Source organism: Penicillium oxalicum, chromosome II (genome assembly GCF_001723175.1).
Source record: "Penicillium oxalicum strain HP7-1 chromosome II, whole genome shotgun sequence".
Lineage (NCBI taxonomy): Eukaryota > Fungi > Ascomycota > Eurotiomycetes > Eurotiales > Aspergillaceae > Penicillium > Penicillium oxalicum.
This window is the reverse complement of record NC_064651.1, coordinates 545,675-563,603: the sequence shown is the minus strand read 5'-3', so window position 1 is coordinate 563,603 and position 17,929 is coordinate 545,675. Positions and strand designations below refer to the sequence as shown.

The 17,929-nt window shown below is 50.3% G+C and overlaps 4 protein-coding genes across 4 annotated transcripts; 1 reads left to right on the top strand and 3 right to left on the bottom strand.

Moving 5' to 3' along the window:
• Window positions 1-2,224: 2,224 nt before the first annotated feature.
• On the bottom strand, window positions 2,225-3,372 carry POX_b02118 (uncharacterized protein; the record flags this gene model as incomplete). The annotated part of the gene is made up of 3 exons (XM_050111034.1): window positions 2,225-2,668; window positions 2,718-3,165; window positions 3,245-3,372. 3 exons carry the CDS (start codon window positions 3,370-3,372, stop codon window positions 2,225-2,227), a joined length of 1,020 nt encoding a protein of 339 aa, XP_049971380.1.
• A 5,303-nt stretch (window positions 3,373-8,675) lies between these two features.
• Window positions 8,676-8,855, bottom strand: POX_b02116 (uncharacterized protein; the record flags this gene model as incomplete). Its single annotated transcript, XM_050111033.1, has 2 exons — window positions 8,676-8,703; window positions 8,791-8,855. The coding sequence occupies 2 exons, from the start codon at window positions 8,853-8,855 to the stop codon at window positions 8,676-8,678; spliced, it is 93 nt and encodes a 30-aa protein (XP_049971379.1).
• Window positions 8,856-13,200: 4,345 nt separating this feature from the next.
• POX_b02114 (uncharacterized protein) lies at window positions 13,201-14,745 on the top strand (the record flags this gene model as incomplete). Its single annotated transcript, XM_050111031.1, has 2 exons — window positions 13,201-13,267; window positions 14,501-14,745. The coding sequence occupies 2 exons, from the start codon at window positions 13,201-13,203 to the stop codon at window positions 14,743-14,745; spliced, it is 312 nt and encodes a 103-aa protein (XP_049971377.1).
• POX_b02115 (uncharacterized protein) lies at window positions 13,217-13,603 on the bottom strand (the record flags this gene model as incomplete). Its single annotated transcript, XM_050111032.1, has 1 exon — window positions 13,217-13,603. The coding sequence occupies one exon, from the start codon at window positions 13,601-13,603 to the stop codon at window positions 13,217-13,219; it is 387 nt and encodes a 128-aa protein (XP_049971378.1).
• Window positions 14,746-17,929: the final 3,184 nt, after the last annotated feature.

Here is a 17,929-nt window from a genome sequence, read left to right as displayed (position 1 = left end):
TCTTTTTTTTTGGCTTTTCACTCTCGCTTAACCCCCACGAATTTGAAACTATACCCAGCCTCACCGTTAGTAGAAAAAGCAAAGCAGTAAGAGAGAGAGGAAGAAAAAAAATAGACAGGAAAAAAAGAAAAGAAAAAAAAAAAAACCGATGCAATCTGCCGATGATCCAGTATCCATCGAATACGCTGCCAAAACTCTAAAAACCTCGGAACTTATAGCGACGAGCTCGTAAATGTGGACTTGAATCGTGAAGCCCGGTGAAACGAAAGACCCTCCCCCAAAAACGAAGTGAGGCCTTGCTGGCAGGACCGCAGACTGGCGCTCATATATTTGCAGAGAGTATAATCCCGCAGTGCATCAGGATACCATATCTATAGACTACAGTCTAATCTCGTGGTACGGCATTGGACGGGAGTAGAGGATGAAAAATGGTGTAATCTGTATATAAGTGCTAGCACGGTGATGGAGGATACAGTACAATAAAGTGACCGACATATATCAATATGATATCCCAGTGCAGATGACTACATGCAGGGGTCCCATCATCCGAACAGAGTCCAGAACTTCCTCACTAGTTCGGACATATTGCCTCTTTTGAACATAGCAGATGAACCTTTGGTACGTGTGGATTTACATGATGGCGATCGTACGTTGGAAAGCTCGGGACTTGTAAGGGGAGGGATGAGAAAAGAGCGGATTCGCCCCTCCCTTCTCTCTCCTTGTTCACAGAATGGATCGTTTTGCGAATTTGAATATACAAAGAGTGGGAGAGGAAAAAAAAGAAAGAGATTTTGTTTTTGGTAAAGTTCGGTGCACATGGCGTTCTCCTTTCCCCTTGCCCCTCTCGCCCCTCCCTGTTGCTGCATCCATATGGCCGTACGGCCATATGGTAGATGCGCGCCGGTCCTGCCCTGCTTGGTCCCATGGTCCCATGGAATTGGTACAGTGTGGATCATTCTTGGCCGGTCATCACTCATGACTCGCGGTTCCATGCTTCGGTGCTGAAGATGGGTGGAATCGGGTTGCTGCAGCTGACTCTGGTTTCCTCTCCCTCTCCCTGCTCAGTCTCCTAGGCAGTCGAGGCTTCTCTAAATTCCTCTTCTTTGGATAAAGATCCGGGTTAATGGTAGTTTTTGGTTCCAAGCATGCATTACCTCCGTAAGCTGAGTCGGGGCTATACTCTTGTCTGCCTGTCCTATCCCATGACATGCTTAGACAGGAATAGCCAAGTGGACTGGTTGTCTCTGACGGATCTAGACCTGATCTTTCTCTGCCTGTGTGAGAGAGACCAAAGAAAACTTTCGACCAGCTCAGAGTGTCACTGGTGCTGGGAGTAAAGGCATCTCACCTCATTGCTTCACCTCCCCAAGAAACAAGAAAGGGAGAGAAAAAACAAACCCCCTACCTCTAACCCCCCGATAGATCTCTACTCATCATTGGGGATATTGAATCTTCTTTCTTCTCCAAGAATGTATGTGAGAAATGAAAAGAGATGTTGTGATTAAAACAGATATAGTAGGTATAGTATCAAAAATAAATTCCAGGAGGAACCACTACCTGGTTCTCCAATGGTTGTGGGTATATGTCCGTCGTAGGTCAGCTCGACCAAAATGCCATTTATTCACACAAAAGCACCATTGCGATGTGCTGGAACAAAAGCAATCCAAAACGAAAAAAAAAAAAATCAAAACCTGCCACACGGAGAGAGCGCCGCCCAATCCCCAACTCGAGACGCCAACCAGAAAAGACAAAAGATGCAGTGAAAAAACCACCTTCAAAAGCAAAAAGGTCAAAAGGAGTAGAGCCGCCCTCGGTCATAAGGGGTTTCCAACAAAACACCAGATTATGTCGTGGTACATGGTACATCAACGTGACGAAATGAAAAGCTGTCCACCTCATTTCCGTCATTGTTCAATCAAGAGGTTTCGCCCCCCATAAAATATGTGAAAAGTTGAGAGGCTAGGAAGATGGATTTCAGAGCCCAAAAAAATGAAGAACGGGGAAAAGTGCGAATTCAGAATGCAGGGCTGTAGGATGAAGGTGATGGAGAGACAAAGGAAAAAAGGAGATTCGGCCCCGTGAAGGCTTTGGAAAAAGCGAGCAGAGGGGGGTGGTAAAGAGCGTGGGGGATGGCGTATACACGTGTACGTTTCAGTGATTCTTTGGAGAAGGGGGGGGGGGGGCGATGTTTGCCAGGAGAAAATCCGAGGATAACTGGATCTCATCAACCCGAGTATGGAACCATTGGGGCACACATCACGGTCTGGGGACCAGCCTGTGAAGCAGTAATGGGAAGCATCTCGGATGGAGGGCCCCCGTGCGGGTAGCCGTGTTTTCGATCCAAGGCAGATCGGTTCGCATAGCCCGTGTATTCATGTGGACGCGATGGCACCTGCTTCCATTGCTTCAAGTCGTAACCCTGGTGGTACTCAGAGTGGTCGTAGTGCATGTAACCCGGAGAGTAGACATTGTGACCAGGGTACATGGCGTAGCCAGTAGATTGAGCTGGTGTGGTCAAGGGTGCCGCCGAGTGTGGCCCAACGGATGGAGAGCCCAGGGGTTCCAGGGGCAAATTATACCATTGCGTGGGGTGAAGAGCAGGCTGGTAATGAATGTCACCAGAGACGGGGCGTGCCGGCCATTGCGCCATGACCGAAGTGGACGATGCCTCTGGACTGGGTCCACACGACTCGGGTGAGAGCGAGTATGCCGCGTACGAGGGCGTCGCCGCCGCAGTGGTTGTTGAGAATCACGTGCTCTGCTGCGGGTGATGTGTGTGTGGACGTCTGCTCGAATGAAGTGACCGGGGCATTGGGGTCGGTCAGAGGATATCTATTGGAATGAGAATCCGAGATGATGCTGTGGTGATCCGCGGAGGGGCTGGGCGTCGTCAAATGGGGGCCCATGTGTGCATTCCACTTTGGCTGGGACAGCTCAACCGGCCCATACGCCGAGTGCGCCGTCCAGTCGTGGCGGTAGGCGGACGATGGAGCCGAGGGTGTCTTGCGAGCCGCAGGGGAGGCGCGGCTAGTGCGAGGTGACGATGAAGATGTGCGACTTTCCTTCTCACTCTCTGGGTCTTCGGAGCCTTGCGTCTTCTTGCGAGTCTGACGAGAGGGCTTGGTGACACGCCACTTCTTCAGTCGGCTGCGGAGTTGGGTTTCACTATGGGAAGAGTGAGTTGACGATGATTGAGCCGGAGATGTAGGTTCGGATTGAACGGGAAACCCCGGTGTATGCATACCTTGGGTTGAAATCATCGGAGCGAATCTGTTTGATGACCTGCTTCAAAGGCCATTCCTCTTCCATATACAGCTTGGCGATGATGGCTTTCTTCTTCTCCCAAACATCGGACGAGATTGATGTTTTCATCATGGGCGATATGATCTGGAGGGTTGAGATTGAATGTGTGTGTGTGTGTATATGAGAGAGAGAGAGATCCTCCGAGGCGAATGCTCCAAAGTCAGGCAGAAAGCGGGAATGATATATATCCAACACCGATGCCACGAGCTGGGAGGTGCGGCGGATTGCAGATCTCGAGTTGGGATCCGCCGTCGAGATACTCGGCACTTTGGGTACTTGATGCAATGGACTAGATTGGGATCAATCGAGGGTCCAGTGGTGCGGGGATTAGGGCAGAAATGGAGAATGGGATGATGAAAAAAGTGAGAAAGAAGAGATTGGTTGAAAGTATGAGAAAAATGAAGAAGGGGAGGAGGCGCTGTATAAGAAAGGAAACGGTGCAAAGGAACGTCGAGCGAGTCAAGAATTAATGTATACCCAGAGCGAATGGATCGAAAAGGATTCCACCCCCATTTCGGATTAGCGTGATTTCAGGAAATGCATTTTTTTTCTCTTTTTCTTTTTTGGGCTGTGAACCCCAAGAAATCGAAAAGGGAAAAAGGGAAAAAAAAGGAACCAGAGGACAGAGACATCCCAAAGAGAAACCCGAGAAAATCAAAAATACGAAAAAAAACTGGAAATGAACCAAAGCAGAAAAAGAGCGGAAAAAAAGATAAAACGGTAAAAGATCGTAAAGGGAAAGAAAAAAAAAAGAGGGTCCAAGTCTCCGGGGAGGGGAGAACCGGTCATCAGAAACTGTGCTTCATCTGGCCCTGGTTCTCTAGGGGAATCCCCCAATCCTCGATAGCTCGTGGTCGCCTGGGTACTGAGCGAGACTGTCGGAGGTGCGTACTAAATGGGAGTTTGCCTCTCGAAGCTTGACACGAACTTACGGGCGATACCTTTCCGGTCGATGGAGTCCTTCGGGTGCTGGTTCAGCAGGAGACAGCCCCGGGCCGACCACTCACCGAGCTGGTCGAGCCCGTCAGGGAGTCTCTTTGCTACACTAACACTCGGTTGTTACGGGATCAATGCTCTTCACTCACAGTGTGGAGGATAATATTGGCATTTCGTTACAGGATAGCCATGAGTTCTTTCTCCCCTTCAACCGCTCGTTTTGATGAATTTGGCTCTGAACAAGCCTCTCCCAGGGCTTGCTTCCCCTACGATCCTCTCTCTCTCTCTCTCCCACATCTAGCCATCTGCCCAGCAGTCACCACCGCGACACTTTTATTTTTTTTTTAAAAAAAAATATACAGCTCCAACCATCAAAAGTATGGAAGATAACTCCTGACTGAGGGAGGAGATCATGCCATTGTCCACATCCCGCGAACTCAATTGTAGTGGCCATGTCGCGAAAGGCAGCCCAGTAAACTTTGACCACTACCACTACAAAGTTTCCCTTTCCTCTTCTGTTTCGCTGCCTCTAGAGTCCATTCCTCTGGACTCTGACAGGAGCAGAATGTCAATTGGGAGTGGTGTTCCTTCTTTCGCCGCTTTTGTTCGCTTCAAGCCCCGAGTTCGTGTGCGAGATTAGACTTCGGTGGGTGATCAGCTCAATGGATCTTGATGGACTGGACCTTCAACCCCGTCTGTCCAAGTTTTGACCGGGTCCTTGTCTCCAAGGTTCACACGCCAGCAAAGGAAAGCGATAGACAGCCAGCGCGGTATTCCCCGACTGTCTCGATTTTCGTTTTCTGTGTAAACGCTCGCCGATTAACTTTTACGTCTCCGTGTGGCTCCGAGAGTTTCATGAAACACCTCCATCAATCCCCCCGTGACTCTGTCACCGCATCTGGCACCACGTCCGTCCCCACACAGAGAACCTCCCCTCGTGAAGCCATCGTTGGAGCTCAGTTCATTGCTCCAGGTGGTCATTACCCAGGCGCTGTTCTAGCGGCGATGGTCAAGGGGGGCGTGCCACGGATCATGAAGAAACGGGACATACGTGATCACCATGTGTTCCAAGACATTTTGGGTAGCTTGGTTTTTTTGGGGGGGGGGGGGGGGGGGATTCTAGTCTCCATACGTAAACAACCTCCAATGGATGTCCATCCCACTATTTGCTCGTGGCGTTCAATCCCATGCATATGGATGATCGTCGTTTTGGAGATTGGAACACAACGTTCAGGGAAATCCAGGAAAACAGAACAAAAAAAAGAAACAACCATACAACATCGTCCCTGACGTGAGTAGTGCGCAATTCCCGCATGATTCAACGTTCTCCATTGCTCCAAACATTCCACTCTGCGCTTCTCGGTGGATCGACGATGATCTTCGCTCCGGGGTGGATCATGGCCAACTCCATGATCTCCCTCTGTCCTTTTCCTATTGCTCTCTCGCGCGCGCTCTCTCTCTCTCCCGGATCATCCACCCCGGCTGCAGGGCCAGAAGGCATCCGGGCCATCATCCCTGGCCAGGCCGGGGTGGCCTCATGAATGACCATGAGATCTTTGGCCATTCCGAATGAATCCTCTCGTGCATGGATGTCTCGACGCCTTTTCCCCTCTTCTTTTTGTTTGGAAAAGAAAAATCAAATTAAATCCCAAGGAGCAGACCCAGGACAAAAAGCTGCAGGGATAACGGATCCCGAATGCTGGATCGAACTGGTCGAGTGCTTTGAAACCGACTGCCATGTGGTCGGTTCGGAGGTGTGTCCCTCCTCGTTTTCCTTCTCTGGCCCCCCTCCCTCCGGCCGCTGGACCAGCAAATCGAGTCTGTGACGAAGCTTCCTTCGCCCAAGTCAAGATGGGATGGATGATCGACCGAGATGATCAGATCGCAGCTGGGGTGAGTCAACCCTGAACCGAGGCTTCTTAGTCATTCCGGTCATGTCTGCTTCCTGGTGATTGGGCTTGGCTCAGATGCCTCTCTCTCTCATTAAGACTCAAAGGTCCTCTGTATAGTGAAGAGAGCATTCCCGGTAGTCGTCGTTGGAAAATCCGATTCAATCGTAGTGCCGCGGTCATTCTTTAGCTAGTCCTACAGGACCCGCATAGATCCCACTCTTGGTTCATTCGCGCGTGCAAAAGTGAAGTCTACATCAACCGCGATCACGTACAGAATCGAGACACTCCCCATCATTGCGATTCCCTATCTCTCTATCCCGATCGACGCAATTTTCTAGTCCCCGAGCGAACCTCACCCTTGGGATTCTTTTCCCATCCACCTTTCTCAAGCACTTTGATCGATGCAACCCCACCAATCGAGGAGTCATCAAGAACCAACCGAATTCTTATCTCTCCTTCTTTCTTACCTTTCTTTTTTTTCTTCTCCCTTTGCAACTCCCTTTTATCCTCTCCGATCCGTTCCCAGCCCTCCCCTTCCCGTCTCTTTCTCTACGGAACGGACCCAAACCAACGGGCTTCCGAAGAATATCCCTTCCCCCCCCCCCTCCCCTCTTCCTCATCCATGGTCCAGAAGATCGTCACGACCGAACTCTACCAAGTTTTGTCCCTACCCTCCTCCATCCGGTCATCCATCACCTCATACCTGCAGATATACCTATTGTAGTACTATACCCGACCTCCGACCCGAGGTTGATCTTCGGAGATCTGCTACTGCTACCCTGCACCTCCGACCAGCTCTTGTGACACGTTCTCTCTGCTCCTGCTCCTCCTCCTACTCCCATGTGCCAAACCAAATCTTCATGGTACCCCTGTGGGGTTTAAAAAAAAGGAACCAAGGCACAAAATGGATGACCGATGACGGAGACGATTAGATCAAAGTGATAGCCAAATCGGAATCGAAATCAAAGTCACCACCAGTGCATAATTTGTCCAGAACGAGCTGAATATGAGATCTTCCTCTGGTCTGCCTATTTTCTTTCTTTGGTTTCTTTTCCTTTTTTTTAAAAAAAAAAGTGAAAAAAAGAAACTAGCTATGGTCGTACATACTGCATGGTAATACATAGTCAACGCTCACAGGAGTGATATACCGCCGACCGTACCAAGAAAGGAAAAACAGTCCGGCTGCATGTGTCAATTCATATGATGCGGGGAAGCTTGGTACTACTTATTCCTCAGTCCAGTGTATACTGTACACCTTCCTCCAATCCACTGTCAGTAGTAATTAACATCCCTTTCAAGTCCATCAGAGAATCAAGTACAAAAGTACAAAAAAAGAAATCAACCTCTTTTTGTCCCCTACTGTACCACTACCCATCCCATCCCCCATCCCACCTTCTCGGGTCGCAATTTAGATTGTCAACTTCCCAGGCTCTGATCAAGTCGATCATTAATTTCCAAAGAAAACCGAACTAGTCTCATTTCGGAACAATAGTTGCCTACTCCTACATAGTTCATGACTCCATGTCGCCCAGGACACAGTGAGGAGTAGCCTGCTAGTGCTAAGTTCTAGGCCTGGTCGGCCGTTTAGGGAAACCCACGACGAGCGAGACGTGATTGAGCCCGTGTCTCTGGATCTGTGTGTGTGCTTATCGGGACGGTCGGGTTGCCTCATAATACGACTTGAGGACTTGCCAACTTTGGTAGGATCTAGGATCAGAGAAAAGATGGGAGCCAACACCGGGGTTTGGTGTAAAGTCGAGGCGACGAAATGGGACTGGAGGTGACTGGGGACTTTGTTCTGGGAGGGAAGGTCGGGGATTCGCTCTTTTGTAGGTGTGTGGTGTTGGGGTGGGGAGGTTGCTATTGCTGGTTCTTTGACGTGAGATAGACCATGCTATGGAGTTATTGGACTAATTGATGTGTTATCCTATGCGATTTTTTTTTGGTATTCTCTCAATTAATCAAGGGTGAATGTTCCATCAGCCTTTTTAGTCTTCCCAGGTCAGGTATGAAAGATGGTCTTGAGGATCTATGAAATGGGTCTGTAGAAGATCAAAGTCACATGTCCTCTCTGCTCATCAACCTTTTTCCAGACAGCGAGCAACCTTCTTATCTACTTATCGACATCTTGGCTGGGTGCAAACATCCTCCCCCAGGCCGTGTTGGACAAGGCGATCCTCAGAGTCACCGCCATTGCGACACCGCTAAACCTGGCCAAATCAGAAAGAGGAAGGCGGAGGAGAAAGTCCCGTGACTACGATGGCACCGACCGGTCGGCAAGCCAGCCGGGTGACAGTAAAAGGGGTGGGCGTAGCCTACGCCTCCAGTGATTTACAGTACAGTAGCGTGGTGGACAAGGGGGGGGGTTCAGCCAAGGCCATCCAGTCATGTCGTGCTAAATGCCCACTTCCCTCACAGTGCCCAGCCCTGGCACCTCATCCGAGTCGGGAAATCGTAGCCCTTGGGATTGCGTCGAGAAGATCCAGGTCTGAATATCGCTCGTCTGTCATTTGAACGACTCATATTGTTCTCTCGTGGGAAGGTCTAGATTGTTTGGGTCGGTATACCCATCCTTTTGGAACTGCGGAATCAGCCTTGATTCTGTTCTGAAGAGTCAAGCCAAACACACTGTATACCCATGGTATCTAGGCTTCTTCACCGTGGCTCTCCTCTTCGGTCATCACTGAACACTGTCTTGAAGTAAAAGATTGGGATAATACTCATCGACAATCCGGCTCCATTTGCACGGCATTGGCGCGGGACCGAGACTCAGCCGCTCCAAGCAAAGCAGCTCCTTCGAGTCGAGTCCCGTCAGCATCGCCTGGATTTGCCCACGTTGAAAAGGGATCGCCTCGAACCACAGCCTAAAGCCATACTGACACACCACGGACGTACACCTAAAAGCGGTCTCGGCCCAATCCGGCCTAGTGCAGGTGTCTTGTATCCCCCCCTCCCCTGATCGTAGAGGAGACCCAATCAGGACATCACCGATGGAGCAATGGTTCGTGAGGGGCGGCCAAAACCTTGACCAGTGCTTATCGATCCATTGGCGGATCGACGCGCGATCGTGCTGGGGCTTCAATAGCGCCGTGCGTGGATAGGTGGATAGATGGTGGACGGTGGAGTCTACTGCATACAGCGAGTTGGATGAGACAGTCGGTCGGTCCACCTGGTTTGGGATTCTGCAAGCTGTGTCCGCTCTTCTTATTGTTGACTCCCATTGGGCCCTCTCTTCCAGGTGACCTCTCCACTCTCTGTCCATGGATCGTCGAGTGGAAATGCGAAAAAAAAGACAAAAAAAGGCAAAGCATGGCTGCCACGCTGTTGAATTCTGGGGATCATACAAGCGTAATAGATGGGTGCGATGATCGGGAATTTTTTGGCAGAGAGAATGAACAACTGCCGCGATGGGGACCCTGACAAATCGGGTTGACGGATGCACTCGTGTTCGGAGACTTTCATCCAGTACCCCAAGAGATGTCTCCGCACACGCAGTTGAATGCTCTAATCCATGGACCGACCCTGGCAATGTCCAAGACAAGGGCTCCGTCAACTCGGAAGATGAGCGAGCCAGATCAATTTATCAATATATCTGCGCATCTCTATTGAAGATCGAAAACATCATGACTGAGCTCATTATGCGCATGCGTTGTCTGCACTGCGTAGTGGTATGTCGTCGAAGTTGCAGACGACGAGGTATGTTGCATCAGACCTTCAACAAAGTCGTTGCCTGCCGAGATGCCTGCAAACTACCCACCGTTGGGGAGAGCACGCTATCGGGTCAGCTTTCAGAATGTATCAGGGACCTGACGAGTTGAGAGCGGAGCCATGGAACGGTGATTGCTTCGATCTCTGCGGTTATTCTTCACAATAACCTCCCTGGTGGGAAAAACAAATAAAAACTAAATATCTCGTTGGTCGTTGGAACCGTACGAGTCATTTGACCGTCTCATTTCATAGGTTCATGGACGATCGGATGTGTCTAACTCTCCCACGGAAACAAGATACTCCAACGATCCACCACGTGATCTTCAGCCAAGGCGTGTTACCACCGAAGCTCCGAAAATTCCGACCTTTCCAAGATTCTAGAAGGAATTTGGCTGGTTGGAAGGAATTGCCCCTTCCCTGCCTCTTTCCCCTCTCCCCCTGCTCATGAGTCAGGCAAATCTCGAGTTCGACATGATCATCCCCTCGCCCTTGTCGTGAACCATGCGATCCGTGGGTTCGGCTTGGCGGACGTCGGTCGTCTGCCTCCTTTTTCCGAACCCCTTCTGAACCAATCATAGTACTCAACTCCTCAGTCCCGAGCGATCACGCCATCTCCGCGTTTGTTAAAAAAAAAAAAAAGAGAGTCCAGGATGGGTAACAGCACCGGACAGAACATAGGTGACCAACAGGACTAACAGATCACAGTGGCTACATGTGTACTGTGGTAACGTCTGTAGATCCAATACACTCACGGACTCTGCAGGGTTGTTCCAAATAGCATAGCGTCCCATGTGGCTGCTCATTTGTCATTCCGTAATAACTCGTTGTCGGTCGTCTCGTGGGTCCAAACGCGTTTTCCATTTGCCGTTGACCCTCGACCATCAAAGGGCAGGGCAGGGCTGATGATTTGGAATTCCAATCGTACTTTGACAAACAACGACGTCAGGGCACTCATCAATGTGAAGTAGAGCCCCCCCTCCTTCGTTCTAGCCGTAACAAGTTCAGCCTCGAGGCGTAGTTAACCGCCCGGCAAGGCATCCCCGAAGCCCTAGCGCCATTTTCTTTGTTCCAACTGCGGCCACCGCCAAAAGTCCCTGCGTGGTTGGCGTCAGAGTTTGTGCGCCACTTGCTGTGGTCGAGCGCTTGCCTCCTACCTTTCCCTTGCGCTTGGATGTGTAAAGCTTCGTTATCAGTTTTTCCACCAACGCGGCATCACCAACAACGACGAGTCACAGCAATTGGTTTAAGGAGAGTATTCATTCATGTCGGCGGTGTCACATAGGCCCTTTCTATCGGGTTCTATCATTTCGAATACCCTTTTCTCTCCCTGTCTATTTCACTCTGTAGGAGATTGGCTTCTTTCACATCACTGTTGTGTGCTTTTTCTCGTCTTGTTTTGAACCATTCTTTTTCTTTCCCCCCCCCCCCCCCCCCTATTTTTTCTGTCCATATGAGGCTTCCAAGCTGCATATCATCACCCCGGCATGAATTCAACTCTAATCTCTCACCGCGCCCACCGAATGTAAACACTACCTTGGTCAGTCAATGCATCTAGACAGAGTTCTCGTTGCGCTAAGTCGGGGCTCAAGCCACGGATCGCACAGACATTCACACCACGTGTATCCCAACAACGCCAAGGAATTCGAACAACAATCGAATCCATTTCGAATGAAATTGCCTTTTTTTTTCCAATCCAAAGTTTGTTGTTCGCAACATGTCTACCTGCAGGGAAATGACTCGTTCAGTGGCGGTAGCAAGTTAACCGGCCCACTTCACGCGAAAATATGACGGGCATAGCCCAGACGATCTCCAAGTGAATGAATGCCGTCCGTCCTCCCGCATACACTCGGTTTGTCATAAGAAATCACATTGAATCAGGGTGTATGCCGAGCAATTAATCTTTTGAGATAACTCATATCCAGTGTGCAACGGTGGATTGAGAAAAAAAAAAACTACAGTATAATAGTCTCGAGGCCGTTTTGATGAAGGTAGCCTTTTTTTCTCCCGAAACGGCATATCGTATTTGATTGCCCAGGTCAACAGAAACGACAACAGAAAAATCCGGTTGGAAAATTGCAAAAAGAAGAAGAATCAGGCTAATCCACGCAAGGGACCCCTCTGTGCTCAGGCCGCGTCTCCTATCCACTGGTAACCCTCCCACCCCAGTCCCTGACTACAGTGTATACGTGACCACCAACTTACCTCCGTAAGCTCATTCGTTCCACTCTCCCCAAACTGACCTACTGCACGAAGCCATATACGCTTTGAACCTCGTTTTTGTTTAACCTTTTTCAACAGTCATTCTAGAAGGAAGTGGGAAGAAAAAAAGTAAAATTCAGTCTCCACTGTTCTGGGGGCGTCAACACTTTCATAAACTCTGCCTCTCTCCCTCTCTCTCTCACCTCTCCGCAATGAATTAAACTTTTTTTTTTCGTAAACGAGGACGAGAGTGGAAGAGGCTCGAGAGCGTGTAAAGAGCCTATGGATACTGCGAGGGGTGTTTTATCCGGCTGGAGAAGAAGTTTCAACCATTCTTGCTTTTCACGCCTCCCACGTAAAGACAAATAGTCTTTCTAGGTCCAAGTTTTGTCAGTTTCGCCCGATGATTAACCTTGAAATAGGGGGGTTCTTTTTGCTTCTCCTCGCAACGGGTGTGGTATTTTATATCACGTGATGGGAGGGGGTCTCGCGGATCGAGGCAGGGAAGAAAGGAAGAGGATGGAGAGCGAAAAGGGGTTTTTTTTGCATTGACGGTTCGAGAATGGATGTAGTCGGAAGCTAAGAGCTTAGCTTGGTTGATCACGGCATTCTTGAGTAGAGACTTCTCTCAAGGTGCCAGACGCCGGTGGGTGTCCAATAGCTAGGATGATGCAGGTGTAATGTTCACGCCAATCCAAAACAGATGATGCGCTGTGACCCTCGCGTTAGACCGGCTTGTCCAGAAACTCATGCTTTATACATGTATTCAGCATGCAGTCATTTCTCTGTGATATTGGTGTAATTTGGGAGAAGTGTTTCTACTCCAGACTCAGCTTACTACCCTATCCGGTGATTACACAGTTGAGAGCTGCAACACAATTCCACAGGGGCCTGACTTGAGGAGACTTCCTCACCTGTCGCTCCAGTACTCTTCGCACCAAAAAAGAAACAGAGAGGAAGAAAGTAAAAACCATGAATTGTATATTCAACCCACAGCCAAGAAACTTCAGGGAATCAATCCCCTGACCGGACCTACCTTATACGTACAGTCTTCCGTGATATACATCGCTGGCAAGAAGCCGACGACGCCACTCCGCGCCGCTAATACGAGAATCACGACTAATGCCGTTATTGCTCCGCCTGGATGAAGCCATTTCCAGCCATGGGAGAACTTGAGCCTAGACTGGCCCTCCGAGTCCCTCAGCCTGTGACTTTTGAGGTCCAGTCCGGTATAGCTCCTGGAGGGCAAGGACCATCTCCACTCGGGGTCGTCGAGGGCCACGGCACACACGCCCCTTCACACAGTGGCCAACGCACAGAGCATGCATGCTGTGGCCAGAATCTGATGGGGGTTGGGGCGGTGGGATAAACAAGCACAGATGTTGATCAAGTCTGGGAGTAGGGTGAAATTTTGCAGTCTGGATGATGGGTCCTCGATCCGCACGATGGGTCCACAACGCAGCAGCGCCAGAGAATGAGAAGGTCAAAGGAGCTTTCCAGTTTTGTTTTTGGTCCCCCAATCCGCGAAACTTCATCTGACGCACGGCTCGGCTTTTGGGAACCATCCACCACGGCAGTTGGGAATTAAAATTCTGTCATAAGGTTACGACTACACCATGGGACATTGAGGTTCATGGTCTGATGATGCTGGACCTGCGGGTCTATTGCTATTCAGGCGGTAGAGGAGATCCACAGCTCAGAGTGATCGAATCCAGACTTGCTCGGAGATATGTACGTAAAGAGTCGTCAGTGCAGAGGATGGTATGGGGAAAAGCAAATAGAAAAAGGGGACAAAAGCGGTAGTGTGAGGTCTGTCGCAGCTGGAGATGGTACTCTCAAGAAATATGACGTAATGTTTCCCCTCTAGCCTCCTTACTAGTGCAGAATATCATCTTTACATGTCCCCCATGTCATCTTCCTTCAGCAAAAATCACCGGAGGATTGACTTTGTTGCCATGAGCTATGAGTTGATTCCCACAGCGCGCCGGGGCAGCGATCGTCTTGGGGAAATAATAAGCGGATCCTCGGAGCTCACAAGACTAAACAGATGAAAAGTGGGGGAAAAAAAAGAAAGAAAGAAAGAAAAAGGGTTTGCTATAAACCGACGCCATCACCACACAGCAGGATAACGTGATCTCGGCGGCGGGGTCGGAGGGCCGACAGGCAGGCTCGTCCACAACCAATCACAAGGACAAAGTCAAGTAAATCATAACAGAAAAGAGTTTAGTGAAAAACAAAACAATACACAAGAAAGGCGCCAAGCCACCGGACTCTCGCGCTAGCTTACTTTATCTGACTCGTACCTCTCGAATCGGTCTAGCGTGCTGGGTGGAGCTCGTGTTGATTTACACCACTAGTGGAACGCCCAGTCTCGTAATGATTTTCCCCTAGTCTTCTTTTAGGAAATTCTCCCCCTCCAGATCTTCATCGTGCCCGAGACCGCTACATAGACTCACCATTAGCTCCCATTGTGATTGCCCCCCTCTCATCCAACCTCTCTGCGTCTGTGGGATCCACCGTCTCCATCACCGACTGCCAACTTTTGCATGGCGACTGGACCAACGAGGGTGACGATGGTGAGGATTTGCACCATCCCCGAATCCACCCCATCCGGCCGAACGAGACTCACCGCAGTTGCGGCGGCATGGCTGGCGCATTGGGTCCTATTACGCTCTCCAGACGTCGCACGGACGGAATTGATGGATAATCCATGATGTAGGCCGTAGGGTGGACAGACTAGCTGCAAACTGACTATCACTTATCACTTGACAATACTGGTGATACATTGCAAGCTGGGGGGGGCGGATTACAACGGAGATGTGGCCCAGGGGAGACAGCACCTCGGCGATGTATTGTTCCCCCTCCTTTCCCTGGGTACCTTCTTCTTCCTCTCTTTCTCTCTCTCTCCTTTTGCGTACAGAGTCATCGTCCCAAAAGCGCGGTCTCACCCGCCATAGACCTTCCTGATTCAATGGCGACTCTCCGGGTCAAGGTATCGGATTATTTGCTGCGGGATGTGGACGTGGGCCCGACACCCGATTTCCTGGTCTGGCTTGACAAGCTTGTGTACCTTCTCTTTTTCGCTCGCTTCCTCTTCCACATGTTGAATTGAGCCTCTCGTGGTGACGGGGATCCGGCTCCTTCTGAAACCTCGACTAAATAGCGCTGGAGTTTACTGGACTAGTTCCAGATCTGACCAGATCTCGGCGACTGGAGCTGTGCGGCACGGCCCAGTTCCCGCTTCGGTCATGGGTCGAGCTCACCGAGACACGATGGTTTGTGAAAGGAAGGATCAAGTGAGCTATTCTAATCGAGACGACTTGGATCGAGGGAGGAGATGCACGACTTTCGCATCTCTTTGCAAGATCAAGATGTCGCTGTAGCTGAACAGACTATACGAGTGATCATGATCTCTGAATAATACATTGTACAAGTTTTTACTTTCAATACATCCTCCCCCCCCCCCTTTCGTGCGGAGAACAAAATCGAACAGATGACACCGGTGTCCACTCTTTGTAGTCTGACCGTCAAAACTCACCAGCCATGAGGCTGTACACACCTCCCCGCCCGGTAATACTTCGGTGCCACCACGTGAGGCAGAACCGCAGGTTGCCCTGCAAGACTCGCATCTCTCAAACAGGCAACTGCAGCATGGATTTCCTTCTCTCCACTCAACGTTTTTTTTTCTTCCTTTAGGAGGGGGCGCTATATGTATATGCAGAATGACTTTGGATGCGAATGAGAAATTTCCCCCCCCCTAAAGGAATGCCCCGCCTATACTTTCTCAAGGATCTTTTGCAGTTGCACAGAGAATCATTCAAAAGTAAAACCCGGAGACGCTACGAGTATACGTACTCCGCCAAATCATCCATTCCGACATACTTGCATGACACCATAGTGATCCGAGAACGAAACCCAGTCTGGCACTGGCGGCATTGACCGCGGTCCGCCACGCATGGGCAAAACGAGATCAACCATGGAACCGAGAAATTTGCGCCCGGCGCGGTTCGCAGTCTTTGGATCCCGGCGGTTTGGTAAGTTTATGCTCAGGCCCTCTAGGCCCTCGCATGGAAATTTCACTCAATGGTCTGGTTCATGTGGGGACGAAGACTCTGATGGGGAGTGCGCGCGACCCCAATACTTGTACACTGTCCACTTGGACAGTAGTATCCATCCACTTGCTACCAGATAATCTCTCAGATGTACCATGCGGCCATGCTAATTGGTGCTGGCATATGGGTCGTATACTGCAGAATCAGGTGATGGAGTCTTTCGTCGATTACCGGTCGCCTGGCAAATGTGACACAATCCCAGAGAAGAAGAAGGAGCAGGATCTTCGAAGCAGTAAAAAAACCACCCAGCATTCTCATAGATCCATGCACATTGCCGCCTTTCCCGTTCCCTCCCTCCACTCCCCACAAGGAGATATCTCGTCACAGACATCAGGAGTTGAAAGCCTGGCCGTGCAGGAGGTCCTCCTGTCTGCGCAAAGCTCTGCCAGGTGCCGGAGAGTCGCGGATGTACTGTACCCCCCTCCCCTCCTGCTTGAAACCTAGGATGTATTTTTAGTACTTTGTAGTGTGCGCAGGGCCCGCAGGGAGAATGGGTCGAACGCGCAGTGTTTTCAATTGCCGGAGGACGAGAGGGGGGCAACATCCACTGTTTCAGCGTGGAGCAATTTGGATTCTGCATGTCCACGCTGCATGCGCCACACATGCTGGAGGGAACCTTGCTAAGGACTTGCAGGATGAGAGACCGACTCAACAAGGTTTGCAGGAAGTTTCAAGTGCCCTGAAGCACCGTTTTCGGGACTTGCGAAACGAACCCATAGTCAGAAATAGGTATGTCCGATGCGATGGAAACCGCTACCCGGATGATGGCTTTTGGGTTTCAAAATCTTGCTTGAACGGGGCTTCGGTTAAACTTTCAATGTAGGTCACCTATCTACAGGAATAGAGCTAAGAGAGAGAGAGAGAGAGAGACATGATACGGTAAGAAAATCCACCACGCAAGTAGGCAAATTGCTCTCGTTTTCACTCGCAAAGCCAGCCTGGGGGTGGAAATGATGTGCATACAAGATAGGTATCCATCGCGCGTTCATATCCACCACCGAGAATCAGTCTCAAAAGGTCCTCGAGGATCACAAGGATCGCCCTGAGCAAATTGATCGACAGGAAGGCTCCCGAAGAGGCTGATCGACCGGGTGTCCAAGCTAGCGCTCATCCCACCCCCAATGGATCTGCTTCTTTGCCCTCTTGCTTGCTCCCTCCTCTTCTCCCCGGCCTGGTCAAGTCAGGGTTTCATTCGAAAATCTTCATCTTCGCCCCCCCCCCCCCTGTTATAAGGACCATACGGAGTATTCAAGTATTGCAAGTATTTGCCCACATATTCACCCACGGCTGTCATTGCTAGGCACTTAGAACGGGTTACAATACTCCTTGGGTTTGCGGTATAGTACACATCTGCAAGGGAGAAATATCGGAGAAATCTGCACCAAGCCGGTACCAAGAGTTCTGCTACCGGCCCGGCAGACTCTATCCGTGCCCTACATTAGACATTTCTAAAGGGGCTGTCTCATTGGCACGTACTACAACCCCATGACATACACCCATCAGTAATCTAGTAACAGCGGAGTACGTGTAACGTTCGCCGAACCAGGTTCTCCGACTTGACCGATTCTGCGGATCCTCTCCGGGCGCGCTTCCTTGCAAGAGTAACGCTTCCTCGAGGCAGACAACATGCGTGTGTGGCAACGGGCGGGAGATCCCGCTCTCTCTCTCTCTCTCTCTTCCTCTTCCTCTCTGTTTTTTTTTTCTCCTTTCTTTTTGCCCCCCTCAAACTACTCGCAGTTTACTCTCGTAGGGTTGAATTCCACTCGGATTGAGTGATCG